Consider the following 21,402-nt stretch of genomic DNA (forward strand, 5'->3'; position numbering starts at 1 on the left):
CTCTCTGGTTAGAGAAAAATGATTTTTAAAGTCTAACATGATTTTAAAATCATTATCTGGGAGTGAAATGAGTGAGGTCGGTTAAATTGATTGCTGGGGAGATACATAAAGAAAGATGAAGAAATCTCAGTACATCCTCTTAAATATTGCTATTACTAGAAAAAAGTTTTCAAAGCCCCTCATTAATAAAGAGCAGGGTTTCTTCTATTGATCTAACAGCTACTAAGATGTTGGGTGGCATTGTATGAAAATAAGAAAATAATGGTAAATTATGACAACCCCAGGCAGAAGTGCAAGGGCACACTTAGGGGTAGATTTACTAAGGTTCAAGTGAATTTTCAAGTTAAAAAAGTTAAAATTTCGAAGTAATTTTTTGGGTACTTCAACCATCGAATAGCCTACTACGACTTCGACTCGAAGTAAAATCGGTCGGCTATTCGACCATTCGATGATCGAAGTACTGTCTCTTTAAAAAAACTTCGACTTCAATACTTCACCAAATTAAACCTGCCGAATTGCAATGTTAGCCTATTCTACAACCTTCTACAACCTATTGCCAACATTTTTCAAAGTGTTTAGATTTCAAAGTCAAATCGTACGAAAAAATCGTTTGAAACGTATGATTCAAAGTACGATCGGAGTACGATCGGAGTACGATCGTATTACGATTGGAATACGACTTTGAATGTCGGAGGATTCTATTCTATGGTCGAATTTCAAAGTTGTTTCTACTTCGAAATTCGATCCTTGATAAATCTGCCCCTTAAAGTTTTGCATAAAAATAAACTCCGGAGAACCACAGCAAATTCAGTGTCTTTTATTTCTCACAACATGTTTCGGATATACATATCCTTCATCAGGTGCAAACATGTTGAGAGAAATAGAAGACGCTGAATTTGATGTGGTTCTCCAGAGTTTATTTTTATGCTGATTTTGGAAGTTTTGTGGCTTGGACGGGGCCACTACTCTGTCGAGAATAACCCTGAAAAATATTGGAGTGTGGGACCACTAAAATGTAAAACTACTTGTCACGCTTTGAATAATAATAATAAACAGCAAGATGACTGTAGTATTGCTGGTAGGGCACTTTATTGGTTAGTGTTCTGTCTCTAAAATGATGGTTTAGCAGATAGGTTCATATGGGAATGCTTCCAGGAAAGCTTAAGTAGCCTTTAATAATTAATAATGATCTGTTTTTATAATGATCTTTTCTTAATCTCTCTGTAACAATAACAATTTAATTGAATTAAACCTTTTTCTTACCTGAAGTGGTAGTTGTTGTTTCTGTTGTAGTTGGTGATGTGGTTGTAATGATCACTATTTCAGTTGTTGTAGGTAATGGTGTAGTAGTTCCCTGGGTTGTACTTGTAGGTATGGTGTGGGGAGTTGTAGTGAGGCTGGTAGATGTCTCAAGTGTAGTTGTAGGTAAAGTGGTTGTAGACACAGTTGTACTTTCAGTATGAATGGTTCCTGAGGTTGTTGTAGATAAAGGAGTAGTCGTAGTCTCCAGGGTTGTGCTTGTTGGAAGAGTAAGAATTGTTGTACTACTGGGAGGCTGTGTTGTGCTTGTTGTTGAAGATGGAGGAGAAGTAGATGTTAAAGTTGTGGTTGTTGATGTGCAGCTAGGTTCACAGCAGTAAACACTAATTTCATAATTGTGACAGACAGGAATCAAACTTTGGTCCTTGTTATAGCATCTGAGTCCAACAGATACATCACAGGTCACTATCTGTCCCACCTGATCCAGTGGTTTATCTGGGAATTTCTCTGCTCTGCAGGAAATGTTTAGTGGGATTTCACATATTTCTTCCTGTGCCTTCCGTATATTTTCATATGTTTCAAAATCACCACCATTTTGATAAGTTGGATAGGATACATCAAACCATTTTGTCCATTTGCATATTGGGAGACAAGCTGTTTGGGAAAGAGAGCAGTTGGTTATGTCACTTACAGAATGGATTTTAACATACACTGTGTCAGGCTCTGCTGGGATTTGAGCCAGGGACATTTGGGTTTCTGCCTCGATGCCTTAACCATTGGGGCTGTAGGGTTGCTCACTATATGTTACCTGGCCTCTACAGGGCAAATCAGGGCTGACTCTGCCCTATATCAGACCAATCCTCCATGTATTCCTTGCCTGAGCATTGGTTCCCATCCTAGCAGTGCATTCTCACTAGCTATGGGTTCCTGTTCTCCTTCCTATTCTGCCTTATCTTGTCTTCCTTTGCCTTGTCTTGTCCTGCCTGGCTCTGAACCTTGTCTTGATCTGCCTTACCTTCACCCTTCCAGTTCTGCTCCGACCCTGCTTAAAACCATGATCTTTCCTTGCTTAAACTCTGTCTTGTTTGACTTGACCTGATCTTGCCTTTCTGGTTCCTGCTTCCTGTTCTGTTCTGACCTGTACCCTGTCTATATCTTTCCTCATCTTGCCCTGCCTTTTCCTCCCTCTCCTGCTATGCGCTTCAGTCCTCTCCTGCTATCTGCTCCATTCCTCTCCTACTATCCACTCCAGTCCTCTCCTGCTAACTGCTCTCATCCTCTCGCTATCCAGTCCTCTTGCTATCCTGTTCTAGTCTCCTTCTGCTCTAGTCTCCTTCTGCTTCAGTCTCCTTCTGCAATGTATCCCCAGTTTGATCTGATCTACGCCCGCACCATCCTGTCCCATCCAGTCTGTTCCTGTCATCAGTTGTCACCCTCTTCATCCTGTCTAGTCCAGTCCTGATCTTCACCCTCTCCGTCCTGTTCCGCTCTGCACCTGTTCCAGTCTTACTCATCACCCTCTTCATCCGGTCCCTGCATTCCCTTTATGTGTTCCCTAGGCACATACAGCTCCTGCCTCAAGGACTCACCTTTCCCTCATCAGTCTCCACAGCACCCCCTACCTAATCCTTGACACACTGTACATGAGCAAATCAGTTACTGTATATCAGATATCAAATAATTAACGATTGTGTCACCTTTCTGACATAAAACATTCCTGTCTAGATGTGTTTTCCTGCCCACTTGGAGATATCCCCATGGAGATATCAATACTACAGGGCTCATTGACAAGCCAAAGTGCAATTTTGGAAGCTAATCACGTTTGTTTTATACCCACAATACAGAAGTAAAGCATCAGGCTTAACTTGCATATGATGCACCAATACAATGTAAATTGTATTAAAGTTGCAATTTTCTTCCATTACAGGGCTTTGCACTAGGGCTTGCGTTTGTAAATAAAACCATACAAATATGAGTGTATTTTGCATAGAAGGTGATCTTTTACATATTGTTAAGACAACTGGCATTTGTTTCCTTTACAATTCCACATTAATACTACAAAGTGTATTATATGATGTCGGGAAGCTTCAGAATAACAGTTACATAGATATTATCTGTTAATTATGTTTGGTTTCTTTCTACATAAACCCGCAGACTGAAATATTTCTAAGAAAGGATTCCACTTCAGAATTTTGCATAATACAGTAAGTTTGGGTGCTGGGAGTACTGGATCATAAGAGCCTGAAGATTATATCCTACCTAATCTTGGCGTGAAAGTTTTAAATAGACCCAGTTATATCCTAGTCTCCAGAGGGCTCATTTACAAAAGTGGAAAAATATCCTATATCCACACTTATCTTCCGAAGATTTGGGTTTTGCAGGCTTGTGTTTGTCATGTTACAATGACTTACCTGTTGAAGTTGATGATACTGTGGTAGAGGTGGTGGTGATGGTACTGGTTGGAGTCTCTGTTGGAGTGGTCGTGGACAAGGACATGGTTGTGCTTGTTGTGGATGCTTTTTCAGAAGTAGAAATACAAAATTTTATCAGTTAACTAAATGTTTTCAAAATGCTTATGATTTAAATCTTGTTCCTAAAGAAATCCCAATTGGGCAATGTAATTAAAATTGAATATGTTTAAAATGGAGCTTTTGTGAATGTTTGGCACTGCCCACAATGTAATATCATTGGCTGGTGAATATTACATAGCTCATTATGGCTTAGCAATACCTACTATGTGGTTTTGTTAAATATTTTGTCACAAAAAAATGATTTGAGCTTGCGAATTTTATTACATGCACTGCATATATTTGCAAAAGCCATTTGTTGGCACACTTTGTGAGGAACTTGTTGAGGTCTGAAATCTGTCAAAAAAGGGTGCAAACAATTAAAATCTTAGTTGCTAATGTAGGGAATGGTAATTGCGGCAGTTTTTTTGTGATAGCAAAACAGATTTCATTCCCCCAAATATGCTTAAAGGAATTGTTCACTATAAAAATAAAAACTGGGTAAATAGCTAGGCTGAGCTGTGTAAAAATATTTCTAATATAGTTAGTTAGCCAAAAATGTAATGTATAAAGGCTGGAGTGACTGTGTGTTACATAACAGAACATAACACTAATTCCTGCTTTGCAGCTCTCTTGGTTTCCACTGACTGGTTACCCTGGTGACCAAGCAGTAACCAATCAGTGACTTGAGGGGGGAACATGGGACATAACTGTTGCTTTTGAATCTGAGCTGAATGCTGAGGATCAATTAGAAACTCAATGAACAGTTATGTCCCATGTGGTCCCCCTTCAAGTCGCTGACTAATTCAGAGTTAGAGAGCTGAAAAGCAGGAAGTAGTGTTCTGGCTATTATATTAGACATCCAGACACTCCAGCCTTTATAGATTGCATTTTTGCCTAACTAACTATGTTATAAACATGTTTTATTTTACACAACCTATCTATATATCCAGTTTTTATTCTTACATTGAACTGTTCCTTTAAGAATTTCGCTGTTTTCAGCGTCAAAATGGTTTTTTTGACGCTGGCAACATTTCCGGCGCTGAAATTGTCACCAGCGGCAAAATTTGCTTTTTGCAAATTTTTCATCGTTTCGGATTTTAATACATTTTTCGGCGAGACCGGAGAAATTCACCCATCACTGATATTGAATCCTTTTTACAGCTGCGGCAAAGCCAATTTTTTACTCAATCGGTTTTGATATTGGCATTGTTTATTACGCCAGATTTGATCCTCAAAACAATTTGAATCAGTTCAGAATGATTTGGTCTGAAACATTTTGCTATATTAAGTTGTTTACCCATAATGATTATTAATCAATCTGCAACTATAATTTTACATTTAGGGGATAACAAATACATATCATGTAGAACAGTACCAATGAGAAAAGTGTCATAATGTATCATAGAAACCTCATGTGAAAAGGTGAGGAGTAATGCATAGTGTTCATACTATTTACCAGCTCCAAAATAAATACACGAACTTGAATTTCTATATATGTTGCAAAATGGTCAGAAAAAAAACAAAGAAAACACTAACTACAAAAAATATATTTTGACATTAAAGATTGTATTACATAATATTCGATCTTACGTACATGGAGGAGGTGTGGTAGTTGATGGAGTTGATGTTGGCGTGGGACTGCTGGAGGTCTCTGTTGGAGTTGTTGTAAATATGGAGGTTGTTGTGCTTGTTGTAGGTGCTATTTAATATTTTTTTTGCAGAAGAGCAAAGCAAAATAAGAAAAAGTTAAAAACATCATGTGTAAATGTACTACTAAGGGGCCGATTCACTAACTTCAAGTGAAGGATTCGAAGTTAAAAAACTTCGAATTTCAAAGTTTTTTTTTGGGCTACTTCGACCATCGAATGGGCTACTTCGACCTTCGACTACGACTTCGAATCGAAGGATTCGAAGTAAAAATCGTTCGACCATTCGATAGTCGAAGTACTGTCTTTTTTTTTTGATCGAAGGATATTCCTTGGATCGTTCGATTTAAATCCTTCGAATCGTTCGATTCGAAGGATTTAATCGTTCTATCGAAGGAATAATCCTTTGATCGAACTATCTGTGCTAAATCCTTTGACTTCGATATTCGAAGTCAAAGGATTTCAAATCCTAGTCGAATATCACGGGTTAATTAACCCTCGATATTCGACCCTTAGTAAATCGTAAGTAAAGATGTAAATACTATTAAAGATTGTATTACATAATAGTCTATGTTACGTACATGGAGTAGGAGTTGTTGTAACAGATGTAGTAGCAGATGAAGTTGGGGTTGACGTGGGACTGCTGGTTTCTTGAGTTGGAGGTGCTGTTTTAGAGGTTTTTGTGGTAGAACAGAATAAATTAACAAACATTCTTCAAAAATCTACCATGAAAATCTTGTATGTAAAGGAACTATGTAATGGATAAGTAATAATGTAATTACTATTAAAGGATAAATTGTACATAATACCCTATATATTACATACATGGAGTAGGAGGAGTTGTGGTAACAGATGTAGTAGTAGTAGAAGTTAAGGTTGATGTGGGACTGCTGGAGGTCTCTGTTGGAGTTGTTGTAAATATGGAGGTTGTTGTGCTTGTTGTAGGTGCTGTTTAATATTTATTTTGCAGAAGAGCAATGCAAAATAAGAAAAAGTTAAAAACGAATATTTAAAGGTACTGCTAAATGTATAGTGTTCACTCAGTTTAACAACATCTAAATAAATATAGAAGCAGATGTCTATATATTTTACTAAATGATTATGGAAAATAGTGAACTTTAACTCTAAAAAACATCCTTTGAATAAGAAGACAATCGACATAAGTAAAGATGTAAATACTATTAAAGATTGTATTACATAATAGTCTATATTACGTACATGGAGTAGGAGTTGTTGTAACAGATGTAGTAGCAGATGAAGTTGGGGTTGACGTGGGACTGCTGGTTTCTTGAGTTGGAGGTGCTGTTTTAGAGGTTTTTGTGGTAGAACAGAATAAATTAACAAACATTCTTCAAAAATCTACCATGAAAATCTTGTATGTAAAGGAACTATGTAATGGATAAGTAATAATGTAATTACTATTAAAAGATAAATTGTACATAATAACCTATATATTACATACATGGAGTAGGAGGAGTTGTGGTAACAGATGAAGTAGTAGTAGTAGAAGTTGAGGTTGATGTGGGACTGCTGGAGGTCTCTGTTGGAGTTGTTGTAAATATGGAGGTTGTTGTGCTTGTTGTAGGTGCTGTTTAATATTTATTTTGCAGAAGAGCAATGAAAAATAAGAAAAAGTTAAAAACCTAATATTTAAAGGTACTGCTAAATGTATAGTGTTCACTCAGTTTAACAACATCTAAATAAATATAGAAGCAGATGTCTATATATTTTACTAAATGATTATGGAAAATAGTAAACTTTAACTCTAAAAAACATTCTTTGAATAAGAAGACAATAGACATAAGTAAAGATGTAAATACTATTAAAGATTGTATTACATAATAGTCTATGTTACGTACATGGAGTAGGAGTTGTTGTAACAGATGTAGTAGCAGATGAAGTTTGGGTTGACGTGGGACTGCTGGTTCCTTGAGTTGGTGGTGCTGTTTTAGAGGTTTTTGTAGTAGAACAGAATAAATTAACAAACATTCTTCAACAAAATTCATCTAAATTCTATATAATAACCTATATATTACATACATGGAGTAGGAGGAGTTGTGGTAACAGATGTAGTAGTAGTAGTAGAAGTTGAGGTTGATGTGGGACTGCTGGAGGTCTCTGTTGGAGTTGTTGTAAATATAGGGGTGGTTGTACTTGTTGTAGGTGCTGTTTAAAAGGTTTATTTTAAAGAACAATAGAAATAGTTAAAAAAAGCAAATCATGGAAACCTCATATGTTATATATTTGTATAGTGTATGGTGTTCATACAGTTTTAATACTCCAAATATATACACAAACATGTATGACTTGCTAAACCATTATGGAAAGATAGGCTAACACTATGGGGCAAATTAATCAAAATTCAAGTTAAATTCATACTTATTCATCTTTTTAAAGTAGTTAAAAGAAATTATTTCATTTATATTAAAGATTGCATTACATAATTAGAGGTGGGGAGGGAAATCGCGTGACTTTTTGTCACAAAACAACGAAGTGAAAAAATTTTCCCTTCCAAAAAATAGTGGCTTTGGTGCATTCCTATTAGGGGTACTATATAATGTATAATGTTTGTACTGTTTAACAACTCAAAATAAATACACACATAGATAAATACACTTATTTGACTACTTCATCTTCAAAATTTGTTCTGTTGAAGAAGTCATATAATAAAATCAACATTAATGGAATGCAAAAGTAAAACGAAAATATCTAATTAATTAATTAAACCCTGAATGTATTGCTTCCTGTTAAAAGAAGGCGTTTAAGCAATACTTTCATTCAGAAAATGGCTTGAATTTTATTCACTCACTAGAAGTTGCAGGTGTAGTTTCTAGCGTTGTTTTCTTGGTAGTAGTAGTAGTAGTTTCTAGAGTTGTTTCCTCTGTCACTTCTGTTGTACATTCTGTGGTTGAGTCAATAATAGGGGTTGTGGTGGAAGCTGTTGCTGTAACATTGCAAAAACAGTTGAAACCCTTATCAGCTCACAATTTGTGCTTCTTTCCATAAGTGCCAATCAAAGCTAAGGTTGGCAGTGCAATCATATTTTGTCATGCATGCAGTCATGAGTTAAAAATGCATGGTAAAGTCAACTCTACAGGTAAGTAGACTGTGAATGGACCATCAAACCATCAGACAATCCATTTGTGTTAAATTCTAAATTGGAATCCACATGTTCAAAGCCATATTATTAGAAAGTATCCCGTCCGGCCTAATTTTAAAATGTAAAATAAATATGTTCTTTTAAAGTTGTCTTTCAACTAATGTAGCAACTGGAACAGCCTAAATGTAATTAGTGCCCTAGGAAATCAGTGCAGAGGCTGCTCATCAGGGATTCTGTTATGATTTTTATTTCTATATTACACTGCAAATAATTCACTAATTTATTTGATTTTACATAAACAAGAAAAATTAATATGACAGCATAAATTAGCAGACGTAGAGAGTATGCCCAAGTGTATTTTTGTAGTTGTAATATTGGTGTGTAGGCAGCTATTTCAGGTCATTTTGCCTGGTCATGTGCTTTCAGACAGAGCCAGCACTTTAGGATGGAACTGCTTTCTGGCAGGCATTTGTTTCTCCTGCTCAATGTAACTGAATGTGTCGCAGAGGGACCGGGATTCTACTATTGAGTGCTGTTTTTAGATCTACAAGGCAGCTGTTATCTTGTTTTAAGGTGGCCATACACTATAACATCCGCTCATTTGGCAAGGTTGACAAACGAGCGGATCTTAACCCGATATGCCCACTAACAGCTGGGCGATATCGGATGAATCCAAACGTTCAGCCCTGGGGCCGAACAATCGCATTACGATAATACAAATGGGCTCCGACGGGTCGCATGACCGCATCGTCCTGGATCGTACAAAAAATCAAACTTGACCGATCGATATTTGGCCTCATATCGATTGTGAGGACCCGTTGGGAGCCTCCACACATGGGCAGATAAACTGCCGAATAGGTCTAAAGGACTGATATCGACAGCTTTAATCTGCCCGTGTATGGCCACCTTTAGGGAGCTGCTATCTGGTTACCTTCCCATTGTTCTTCTGATGGGTTGCTGGGGGGAGAAGGGAGGGGGTGATATTACTCCAACTTTCAGTACAACAGTAAAGAGTGACTGAAGTTTATCAGAGCACAAGTCACATGACTAGGGGCAGCTGGGAAACTGACAATATGTCTAGCCCTATGTCAGACTTCAAAATTAAATATAAAAAAATCGGTTTGCTCTTTTGAGAAATGGATTTCAGTGCAGAATTCTGCTGGAACAGCACTATTAACTGATGTGTTTTGAAAAAAATGTTTTTTTCCTATGAAAATATCCCTTTTAAAAGCAATGTACAAAGTACGGTACCACTTTATGTATGACTGGCTTGGAAGCTAACTACTCTATCATGGCTGTGGCCCATACTAAGTTGATGTAAATATATATGTAATTTAATTAGTGTATTTTAAAACTTAATATAAAAGGACAATGGCTTGGCTAGTGATCCCTTTTATTAATGTGTTCAAAGCTCAAAAGCTAAATACATCTAAAGAGGATAAATTTAAAGAAAAAGAGTTTAATGACTTTTTTTTCTAACCTTTATTTATAGCTATGTTAATGAGAGTATATAGATAATTCTCTTTATTTGGTGGAACTTAATGAAATTCCTATTAATATATAATATATAAGGATAAGCTCCATAGGTCATGGCCCTCTAGTATTCACCTCTTGTATTGGTAATTGATTGATTTGTATGAAATTACAGTATATATGCAGTGTACATTATCCAAATAGTTACAGTATATCAGACCATTCCGACCACCAGCATATTGGGGGCACACTCAGCTTGGAAGCTGGGAAGGTTAGATGGATTTCATTCACAGTGTAAAGAAATATAACCATCTTATTTGATTAATTGTTAATATAATAAAAAGTTGTATACTGGTCTAGTAACTCATAGCAAAAAAAATGTCTGACAGGTATAGCTTGCAACCTTAATTTTGCACATCACAGTGCACCAAATCTTGTTCTTATGTAAGTCCAATGGCATCTTAATCCTGTAATTGTCATTTGCCATGAAGGGCCATGTTGTTTTCTTTATTAAGCAAGGTGCGACTCCTGTATCTGATTTTATTTTAATATTTCATTCCACTCCATATGACTTCCTTTATTTTCCTACATTTTCCACAAGCTTTAGAAATGAAGTTATATTCCTAACCAAATATTTCTTAAACTCCTAAATATAATCTCTTACTTGTAGTAGGAGATGTCACAGATGTACTAGAAGCAGTACTTCCATTGGTTGTGCTCGATAGTAATGTAGTAGTTGTTGAAGATGGGGGAGTACTGGTAGATGATGTTGTAGTAGGTTCATGGAAGGTGGTTGTTGATGAGCCTTAAGAAGGTATAGATGTGCAGTTAGGGTCACAGAAGTAAATATTAATCTGAAACAGTGAGACCTCAAATTTACATTCCCTGTTTTTAAGGTTTCCCTCATTTTTTTATGGTCCACCAATATAAAATGCATAATGCATTTCCTTGATTTTACATATTCCCAGAATTTACACCACTTGCTTGGTTCCCTTGAAAAATGTGAAATGGGGGTTCTAGGGTAACTGAAACAGTCAGAAGTCCTATGTTTCATACTTGACTATGACAAAACCATAGTCATCTAAGTTGCATATGTTTCTGGGGTATTCATGCTCAGAATTTAACTTAATTCAGGGATACAGGTTGGTTCTCCTGACTTACCTGGAATAGTAGTAGTTGTCACACTAGTAGTAGTTGTGCTCATAGTAGTTTCTATAAAAGTAATGCAGTGCGTTGAATTAGTAGCTGTTATTAAGTCACTGACTTTATGTCTTCTGATTAAGGCACCTAGTACATTAAAATGCAAGCTCAATGCAAATATAATATATAGGTATGTGATAAGTTATCTGGAAACCCATTATGCAGAAAGCTCAGAAATATGGAAAGGCCATCTTTTTTCCAAATAATCCAAATTTTTAAAAATGATTTCCTTTCTCTTTGTAGTAATAAAACAGTACCTTGTACTTGAGCCACACTAAGATATAATTCATCCAGCCTATTGGGTTTATTTAATGTTTACATGATTTTCTAGTAGACTATGAAGACCCAAATTACAGAAAGATCCATTATTATTATTGGAAGACCCCAGGTCCCGAGCATTCTGGATAAACAGTCCCATATTTGCTAATACATACAAGGTGTAAACTTTGTATTGGCATCACATGGCTCACCAGAGCACATTAAAGAGGCCAGAGCCTTCATTTTGTTGGCAAAAGGTTTGATCAATATTTAAAGTTCTCAGTTACCAGCCATGAAAGCCAATGTCTAGCTAAAGTTTGAAGGTTCTTTCTTATTCTAAAGTTTAATGTCTGGATAAGCTAGATAAAAATATTTGATTGCTCACTCTGTCAGTTCCATGGAGTTACTAAGTCTATAGTTATGGCTATGAAAAAAGATGACTATTGGTAGAGTAATAAACCAAAAGTATTTTAGGCTTTGATTTTTTTTACCGTTAGACTGAGACCAGTTTGGTGACTTTCTTGAGGAAATAACTTAGCCACCTTACTGTTATGAAGTTGCAGACTTGTATTACATAAGACCATTACATTGTATTCTTGGTGAAAAAAGTTACCAAAAAGTTTAGTGATCAGACTTTAGCTATAATATCCATAGGATCCTTCTTCTACTCTGCCCTCTATAGAGCCGCTACTGAACACAAAAAGAGTGTGTCGTTTTCTTCTTAAGAGCATCCTCACCTGTAGTTGTGGATTCAGTTGTGGTAGGTGGTGTAGTTCTTTCTGTGGTGGTGGTTACAACAGTAGTACTAGTGGTGGTAGCAGTCAAACAATCCCAAACACAGCAGCTCACTCTGATCTCATAGTTGTAGCACCTCTGCCAAAAGCTTGCATCTTGATTCTGCTCACTATTTCTGCATATAAATCCATATGATGAATTACAGTGGACAGTCTGCCCAATCTGATCCAAACTGACATCAGGAGCAGACACTGCTCTGCACTGAATGTCTTCCGGTTTTTCACAGATTGTGAATCCATGTCGTTTTATTTCTTCGTATGTCTCAAAATCACCACTATCTAGTCCCTCCTGTGGTTTACTAACATCATACCATTGGCTCCAGTTGCAAACCCATCCTGCAACACAAGCTGAACAGGGAAAAATGCAGCCATTAAAGAATTCAGAAGTCACACTTTCAAATGCAAATTAAATTCAAGCTCCACCCAATGAAAGAATAATATTTTTGCATAGTGAAAGAAAATAGTTAAAAATTTCAAATGCAAATTAAAGGCAAGCTCCACCCACAAAAAGAATAATATTTTTGCATAATGAAAGAAAATTGCATTTTCCGCAACATACATTAAGGAAACATTTCCAGTGTCATTTGTTAATGTATTTGTCCAGTTCTGCAATGTTGGTTCTGAACATAGCAGAAACCAGCTTTTCTCCCGCCAAGAATTCTACTCCCACAATGCCTTGCTTTTGTTTTGTTAATCAGCTGGCTTCTGCCAATTTTTAGCAACAACCAGTAGTGCAGAGACTAAAAAGGGGACAGTGATTTGCTTTCATTAGCAATTGTTTTTGTGAATAACTTACAATGGCTGAACATGTTTAATTGATGCATATAAGAAAGTTGCTCAGAATTATATCTTCTTTCATCCTAAAAAATAGGGTGGGTCCCCTCTAACTTCTACAAATTGTAAAATGAAATTTTTAAAGTTGTACAAAATGTTGCTAATTTTTAATGACATGATGCTTCACTCATAGGCAAGCACATTCAAGTTGAACAAATATGGCATGACAATGCAGTTAATTAACTCTGCATGTACTGAGCAAGTAAATGTTATATAAAGCCCTGTATTTACTTAATAATTTTATATACGTTTGGTGAAACAAATTCCTTACATTTAGAGAAACCCCCCCTTTTTTCAGCTAGCACTAATGACTTACTCGTAGCAGAAGTAGGAGTTGTGGTAGTAACTGTCAAGAGAAGAAAAATATTTTTTTTAGTTTTCTAAGTCAATAGCCTTTCCTTCATAAAATATAGCATTTGCTCTGAGACTAACCTGTTTCTTCTGAGTGGTACATTGACCATAAGATTACACAATTTAAAAGATACAAATTAATGTTACACCCTGTTACCTGCAAGTTATGAAACGAGTAGGGGTGGGTAGGGGGGAACATACATGCCTACAAGCTTGCTGAACACAAGCAGTACTGTATTTATGGTGATGGCCACAGGTCTCTATGCTCTGAAATGGAATGTAGACATCTGCTACAATTCATTAAGGCTGGGAACAGATTTTTGCACTGTGCAACCTGCCTTCCAGTTCTGAAATGACCTCTCTTTACTTAACACCAAATTACTTGATTTCACCAACTTCAAATTACACTTTGGGGGTAATTTACAATAGACTGGGGGAAAAAGCTTGAGTATGTGCCCCTTAGTGCTCATTCAGCAAAGCAGTTCTTTCCCCAACCTGGATGTGGTCAGCATTTCATGGCAAATAAAAAAATCTGTGATGAGGTAGACCATAGTTCCAAGGGTTGCAGGCCTACCTTGTCCATAGGGCAGGTGATAAGGACAAGGCTCCATAGCAGGTGCGTTCGCTGCTTCTGAATGACGTGCAAGTTAAAAGATGGGAAGTAGTGGGAGGTGGAATAGAGAGGTGCTCCAAACTAGATCTGAAGTGTGCCACAAAGTGCTGAAAAATTGCAGATTTGCACTTTGCACACTGCCTTTGGTTAAGTAAATGACCCATTTTGACTTGTACAGCTTGCCTTGTCTATGGAAGCATTACCTGTTGAGGTGGAGCCCTTTGGAGTAGTGGTAATAGAAGTTGTGGGAATGGAAGTGGACTGTGTGGTAGGACAGATAGTTATGTGAGGTTGAGCGGTTCCATTGATACATTTCACTTCAATGCAGATTCCTGACTGTGTATGATTAGAGATACTCGCCCCTTCTTCATATGTAGTGCCATTGATAACACACACACAAGCTGCAAAAAGAAAATGCATTGATTTCAGTAAATATGTTAACAATTTCACAAGATATGCTACAAATACCGAAGGGAGGCCATACCTGATTGGTTAAAATGACAGCTTACATTGGAGTCAGATCCGCAAATGCTATAATTGGAGAAAGATAGATTTAAAATAAGTGTTGCAACATATTAATTGATAGAAAGCAATTTTTACATTTCTTTCCTGCAGGAAGGGAATTCAACTTGCACCTTGTAATTGTCAAGTTAAACACCTGCTGCTTCAGTACTCTGTATTAACCCAGAGATGTACTACTAATCTACTTGCAGTAGACTTCTTAGAGCAACCTCCTGGTTGGTTGGTTGCTATAATTGAAAATCTGCCCAGTTCTAGTAAATAATCCCCTACTGCATGAAAATTCCTGGTTCTTATTTATCAGATCAGGAAGAGGAAGGAAAATGTTTATATACTGAATGAGAATGACAGGTCCCAGTCCACCTATACCCGCTGCTCTACCGGTAGTTCTGCCCATGATTCTGTTGCACTCTGATTGCAGAACATCCTTCTAATTAGGGATGAAGGATACAAAAAAATTATGAAAAATTTAACCCCCATCCAATATGCATTATTTATTTAATACATTGCTAATGCTTACCATGACTGACATGGCTCCGGCGTTGGTACTAGCACACCAAACTCGTAGTGAATACAATTGATGTAGCAGCCACATTGGCTCTCTGCTACACATAATTTCTTTATCTCATCAAAAATAGGTTTGTCAGGTGGGCAGCTTGGATAGCAACCTTCAGACAATAACAACAGCATTAACTTAAATCCTGAATCAACAAGGTACTGTATATATAATTTTCTATATTTTGTGTTGCATTATAAAAAAATCAATTTTACTCTAAAGAGAAAATGCATTCAGCCAACCTAGAGCACTACTCCTAGATACGCAATGCATGAATGTTTGCTAGTAGAGTAAGTATAACGGCTGGTAGACATAATGCAGTAATAATCTCACCTTCCAGGTAAGTGACTGTTTCATTGGTAAAGCAGTTGTTTATGGAGAGACAGGTTTTATATGGTTGAAAGCCACATGGGTAATAGTGCCATTGACACTCATCCTTAGGATTGTAGTAGTCACAAAATACAGCTAAAAAAAGAATAACAAAGCAAAAAAAATTATAAATCTATTTTGGTATATAATGCAGAGGGGTGGTAAGTATTTAAGTCAATATGTAAAAACAGTAGCAAAATTAACATGACATGACTTTTGCTACACATACTTCTAGGAACAGGGTCGGAATCTTATTGGCTAATGTATGACAGTGATGCACAACATTAATTCACGCATTTGTAAAAAAATGGAGGTTCTTGCATTACCCAATTTTTTTCAAACCCCAATTTTTTCAGAAAATAATTTGCATACCGTCATCTAAATCACCTAAAGCTTGAACTCAGTTTCACAAGCCAAGAATTGCTTAGAATTAATTGTATACCTATTTTTAATTGCTTTTCTGTATTCAAGCAGGAGATTTTGTTGAAATAAAGAGCAATAGAGACCCATATGAAAACAGTGAGGAGACCCAAAGGTTCCTAGTATAAAAAACATGTGTATTGTAATTGCTATATTTATTCTTTACTCACGGCATAGATCTGGTGTTCTCCAATTGACACAAGCCCCTGCCTCGTTGCATTCCTGTGCATAAATAGCAACTGCAGTACAGAAGCACTTGCAATCTCCACCACTGTCACATGAGCAGGCATCATTAACACAGGACTCATAAAATGGAGTTGGGTCAACCTTAAGAAATTAAATAGTTCCTCGTTAATCATACAGTTTAATAGTAATATACTATTATATTATGAGACACATTCTACATTGGTACCTACAAATATATAGTAAAGTATTAAAAGTTGTGAATGTCAAATAATATGGCCAATACAAACACTTTCTCCTTTGTATATGTGTCATAATGGTTTCATATATATTTTTTATATGTTTTATAGGTTTTGTGAACCTACAATAGTATTTATTGACCTATCAGGTAGTGCTTATTGTTCAGATTCATATATGTCTTTGCTTGATTTTCTATTACGCTACCCTGTACCTTCAAATATGTTAAAGACATGTTATATCATAAGGATGAAGGATTTACCTTGAAGTTTTTGTGTGTTGTATTTGAACTAACTACACTTTATTTTCTCACCTTACTGTGGCATTTTTCAAATGCTTCACTTATGATGAGGCCACACTGCTTCTCTGCCCAAGCTTTCCTATGTGGTGTTAAGGTACAAGGGTGGATATCCTGAGTCACATCAGGGCATTTAGCATCGACTTTCCAGCTGTTTCCAAACTCCATTACATTGTTGACTTGCATCAAGTGACTGGTTGTGAAGTCATTGTTGGATTTATCATCAAAATTTCCACACAGACCACAGACTGTACCCTGAAAAAATGTGTGTTCATGAGACATTAAAGCAAATAGATACCAAAGAGAAGGTATCACCCTACTCAGTAATCTGTGTAATTGTATATTGTGCGAAGGAAATGTTGAGATTTTGGTGTTAAGGTGGATTTATCTTGAATATTGATGTACAAGTGATGATGGTGGCTTTTCTGTTATCAAATCCTCCATACCCTAGTGTAGGGCCCGGCAAACTGGTAGCCTAACCCCATTCTATGGGCTCCAACCTGTGAAAGATTTCCACAGACACCATGAGATCATCATTTTAATATAATCCAGGCCTTCAATGTCCATCCCATTTATCATATAAGCAGCCCACTATGCTAAAGATATGGAGTGCTGCCCTGCTAGATACTGCTCCAGGGATCACAATTATCTTTTATCGAACTGGGCTATCCAAAATATTTTTATGATTTAAAGCCCTTTATTGTTAAGTAAAAATCCTATTTTACCAGATACATTTTAAAGAAACTAACAGATGACGTCCTCACAACTCAAGGGGTATGCTTTAATGCAGTGGTTATTGGACTTGTTCAGTTCATGCCTCCCATAGAGGTCAAACCTTGGGCCAGGACTTAGGTTAGCTGATAACCTAGTTACAGATACTGTACCCATTAAAACAAATACGTTCCCGCTCCAAATATCACCCTAACTAACCTTCAAATTAGCATTTCAGTTGTATCTAGTAGAGCAAATATTCCCAAATTCTAGACCTTCACGCTGAGCCCTGTTTGCCACTGCTGTAAACCCATCCCAGGGTGGCCAACCCCACAGTTCATGATCCCCTAAAAGTATGCACAAATGGCTATCAACATTGCAACCAACATTTTCCCAAATCCCATACAAAGGGAAAATATCAAACTATCCTGGTACCAGAAATACCCCTATAATATGTACCGTTAAGTGGGAAACATTTTTTTTAGATATGTTTTTTATATTAACAAGGAAAAGTGTGGTAGCTCCAATGGATATGAATAAGCAAACATATGCAAATAAATCATGTTCGCTGGATATAACGACAACTGCTAAACTCTATTGGACTGAACAGTCAAAAAAAGTGATATGCCATTCAATAGGATTAATAAAGTTTTATCTTCTACAATCAATGATGTGCTCTATGTTTCTTACCTTGTACGCAGGAGATGCCTTGATTAATATTGTAGTACTTTTGTCCCAGATCAACAGAATTCCATTTCTTGCTTCAATCACCAGGTAAAGGCCCACCTCACGACTAATATAATTTACACGTCTTTCAGCATCTCCCAGTGTTTCTATTACATGTTGTTCTGTCAATTTCAGTTCTGTACTCTGAAATAGCAACATTGTTTAAGAAGCTGCACCTATAAATGTTCTTCATTTTAAGTCTATGGCTCTTTTAACACCTGTCCTCAGATACACAGTCAGATACACTACATGAGAGTAAATTTTATGAACTTGAATAGTTGAGTTTGTTGTAGATTTAGGGAAAACGCTTTAGTAAATCATTGGGAGGCGTTTTTTGGATCCTGCAGAGACAATAAAATACTTACACCAAGGAAGACTTTAATGGACTTTGAACATGTTACTCCAGTGGTGCCACATGGGACGTTCTCTGTTATGACACTGAAATTTCCTTGAGATTGGTGTTGCCCACAGTAGTCCTACCAAATAAATATGAAACCATGAATAATAAAGATCATTTTTACTATTTATTTATAAAGAAAATAGAAACCTAACAATCTCATTCCCAGGCAACATTTTTTAGTGCCTCCAAAACTTCCACCAAGCCAGAAAGTAAACATGGGCACTTGCTTTGAGGCCACTGGGAGCAACATCAAAGTAGGGATGAGTAATATTTTGCATGCGAGTCATTGGTCAGGTCTAGCTGGATACCACAGAACAAACAAATACACTAGAAACCTAAGTCAACTTTACATCCCCTGATTTTAAGTTTTTCCACAATTTCCACTGTTTTTCTCTGATCCCACCAAAATATAATGCATAATACATTTCACTGATTTTACAGTTTCCCAAATTTTACACCATATGCATATCTAACAATTTCAACACATGGCCCTAATCTGCTTCAAAAGATATTTGAAATAATCTTACTGGAATGTGAAGAGGAATTGTATATTTTGTGCATTTGGTCAGGTTTCCTTTCGTTAGAATTGGAAACTAAACTGATCTCTCCTAATCTGTTTACCACTGGGTGGGAGAATGGGAGGCTCCTATACATATTCTGGAAGGCCAGAAGGCCTGAAGACCTTGTATAGCCCGCATAAGAATCACAATCTTATAGAAAGATCATTGATTATCTAATGGATTAGCCCAGCTGAGGCCAAGTATGGAATGTTTGAAAACCAGATCTATGGTGCATTTCACTGCCGCTGTAGTCCGGGGAAACATAACTGAGCATTTTTTTAATGGAAATCTGTCACAGCTCCATACACTTTAAATTGAATTACCTGGGCAGCCACATATTCACAATTTCCATCAAAGTCGTAGATTTTGTTATCAAAGGTGATATAGTGGCCACTTCCATAGACTGTACATGTGCCAAAACACATTACATTGGTGCAGTACCATGTGCCGCTCCTGCATGTACTAGAGTTATGAAAACAATATATTCATTAAAATAAAATACAAATTCACAGCTGTGTTAAATTACTTTACCAATTTTTAGTTAAAGGATAAGTAAACCTTTAAAATAAGTGAATGTAAAACTGATGAGGGGGGCTATTCTAAGCACTTTTGTAATTTACATTCATTATTTAATTTGTTTTTATTCCAAGATATTAAGGGATACATGTACTGTTAATATGAACGAATTTTGTTACAACAGCGCCACCTGCTGGGCAGTTTCTCACCAGTCTGACCACCAAGTAGTCAAGGAAGTTGTCAGGAGAAAGAAAGAGGCTGATGTTCTTCTCCTGATAGGATAAGTAAGATACTGTGATAGCATCTATGTTTGGATTGGGCCACAAGCTGGGTTCAGCCATTCAATTCATTCAATTTGTTTTACATACATGTACAACATGAGGTAACAAGAGCAACCAAATGATTGCACTTACACCTAGAGAAACACTGAAATAGCACAGTAAAGACATATTTTCTCACCAAGTGTTACAGTCCACCTTGATCTCTTCTCCATGATGGTGATATTCCTGATTGTGCATGCAAGAGCATTTGTCCTCTGTCACACAGTTATCCATCCCATCATCCAGCAACCCATCAGGACATACACATCCTGATCTGCACTCTGTCTGGAACTGTAAAAGGGCAAAAATGTGTTGAGTACAAAATATCTGTACATTGTACATGTTTTGAAATAGCAACAAGAAGAAATGTACACTTCCATTGCAATAAAGTCATCAAGTCATCAGAATGTTAATTAAAAAGGAAGAAACGCTTTAACAAATACAGCTTTTAAAATAAAATATAGCAGGACTCTTTATTACATATAATTAAGGAATCATTATTAATACACAATTGCTCATTTTCTACATGATGGGATTAATGGAAATAAGTGGAAAATAATTGAAGTAGAGTTTCTACAAAATAATCCAAGTAGAAACAAATTAGAAAATAAACATACATAGTCAACAGTTAGAGTCTTGCAACTTCTGTGAACTGGTGTTACTCTGCCATCTGCTGGTATCTTGTTGCAGTCATTGTAGATTTTCCCTTTTGGGCAACCTGCAAATTAACATGCCATGAAAACACCAGCAAAATAAGAGAAAAACTGGTGTGGATACTATTTTAAAGGCAGCAAGTCAGTAAATTCTACCAGCTGATAAGTCAGGAACGCAAGAGTTAATGTAACACATGACGAGTTAATAGTTAGTGCAGGGGGCATCTGTAGTGTACATTCCTAATAATGTTAATTAATAATTCTTAATCATTTCTAGCTATACAATGTATTCTGTCAACTGAGATAGAATTGCCTGGCCACCTTTTGGTACCATTCATATCTCTGATTGTAAGGTGTCCCTTTCAGGAAAAAAAACATTGCATTTGCTTCTAAAAGTTTTTTGTGCTTTGTGTTGGTGCATGTTATTTCCACACAGTGATCTGACTCTACTAATATAGTGCTACCAGGAATAACTTGGGCACTTGTTCCCAATAGCATACAAATCTCAAAAGAAAAGGATGCTCAAAAAGACATAGATATACGAAAATTAAGCATTTTTCACTTACTTTTTTCACCAGTAGAGGTTGTGCATATTAGTCTACCATTATGGCAGGAGCTACAAAAGAGTAAAAACAAGTCTTAATTAGCTGTGTTCTAAAATATTAGATTAAATGAGAGGAACCAAAGAGTTCTTAGAAAGCTTATGGATTTTAGTAGAATGCCTCATAAAAAACTATTGCCAATGCACCACTAGATATTCTTTCCAGTGCCCCCAACCACATGTTCTTTCCGTAAATTCCAAGCTATCAATGGCTGCTTTGTCTCCTTTCTGCAGTGGGAGCCATTCGTCAATGACTACAGACACCATCTAGGAGTGACCTCACTCTTATTTGTC

General features: G+C 36.6%; 1 protein-coding gene across 1 annotated transcript in view; it reads right to left on the reverse strand.

Moving 5' to 3' along the window:
- The window catches only part of LOC108713475 (mucin-2), a 66,594-nt gene that overhangs the window by 26,995 nt on the left and 18,197 nt on the right, over positions 1–21,402 (reverse strand). The window contains exons 17-42 of the mRNA XM_041589962.1: positions 21,074–21,123; positions 20,472–20,572; positions 19,994–20,145; positions 19,342–19,480; positions 18,424–18,534; positions 18,023–18,202; positions 16,637–16,876; positions 16,074–16,230; positions 15,448–15,579; positions 15,079–15,226; positions 14,524–14,570; positions 14,243–14,440; positions 13,392–13,421; positions 12,185–12,589; positions 11,151–11,201; positions 10,654–10,794; positions 8,226–8,360; positions 7,457–7,582; positions 7,276–7,359; positions 6,879–7,004; positions 6,635–6,718; positions 6,242–6,364; positions 5,998–6,081; positions 5,365–5,469; positions 3,672–3,776; positions 1,264–1,914 (exon numbers count right to left, since the gene is read on the reverse strand). Of these exons, the coding sequence (XP_041445896.1) occupies positions 1,264–1,914; positions 3,672–3,776; positions 5,365–5,469; positions 5,998–6,081; positions 6,242–6,364; positions 6,635–6,718; positions 6,879–7,004; positions 7,276–7,359; positions 7,457–7,582; positions 8,226–8,360; positions 10,654–10,794; positions 11,151–11,201; positions 12,185–12,589; positions 13,392–13,421; positions 14,243–14,440; positions 14,524–14,570; positions 15,079–15,226; positions 15,448–15,579; positions 16,074–16,230; positions 16,637–16,876; positions 18,023–18,202; positions 18,424–18,534; positions 19,342–19,480; positions 19,994–20,145; positions 20,472–20,572; positions 21,074–21,123 (3,905 nt within the window). The remainder of the gene's footprint in view (positions 1–1,263; positions 1,915–3,671; positions 3,777–5,364; positions 5,470–5,997; positions 6,082–6,241; positions 6,365–6,634; positions 6,719–6,878; positions 7,005–7,275; positions 7,360–7,456; positions 7,583–8,225; positions 8,361–10,653; positions 10,795–11,150; positions 11,202–12,184; positions 12,590–13,391; positions 13,422–14,242; positions 14,441–14,523; positions 14,571–15,078; positions 15,227–15,447; positions 15,580–16,073; positions 16,231–16,636; positions 16,877–18,022; positions 18,203–18,423; positions 18,535–19,341; positions 19,481–19,993; positions 20,146–20,471; positions 20,573–21,073; positions 21,124–21,402) is intronic.

This window comes from Xenopus laevis, chromosome 4L (genome assembly GCF_017654675.1).
Source record: "Xenopus laevis strain J_2021 chromosome 4L, Xenopus_laevis_v10.1, whole genome shotgun sequence".
Lineage (NCBI taxonomy): Eukaryota > Metazoa > Chordata > Amphibia > Anura > Pipidae > Xenopus > Xenopus laevis.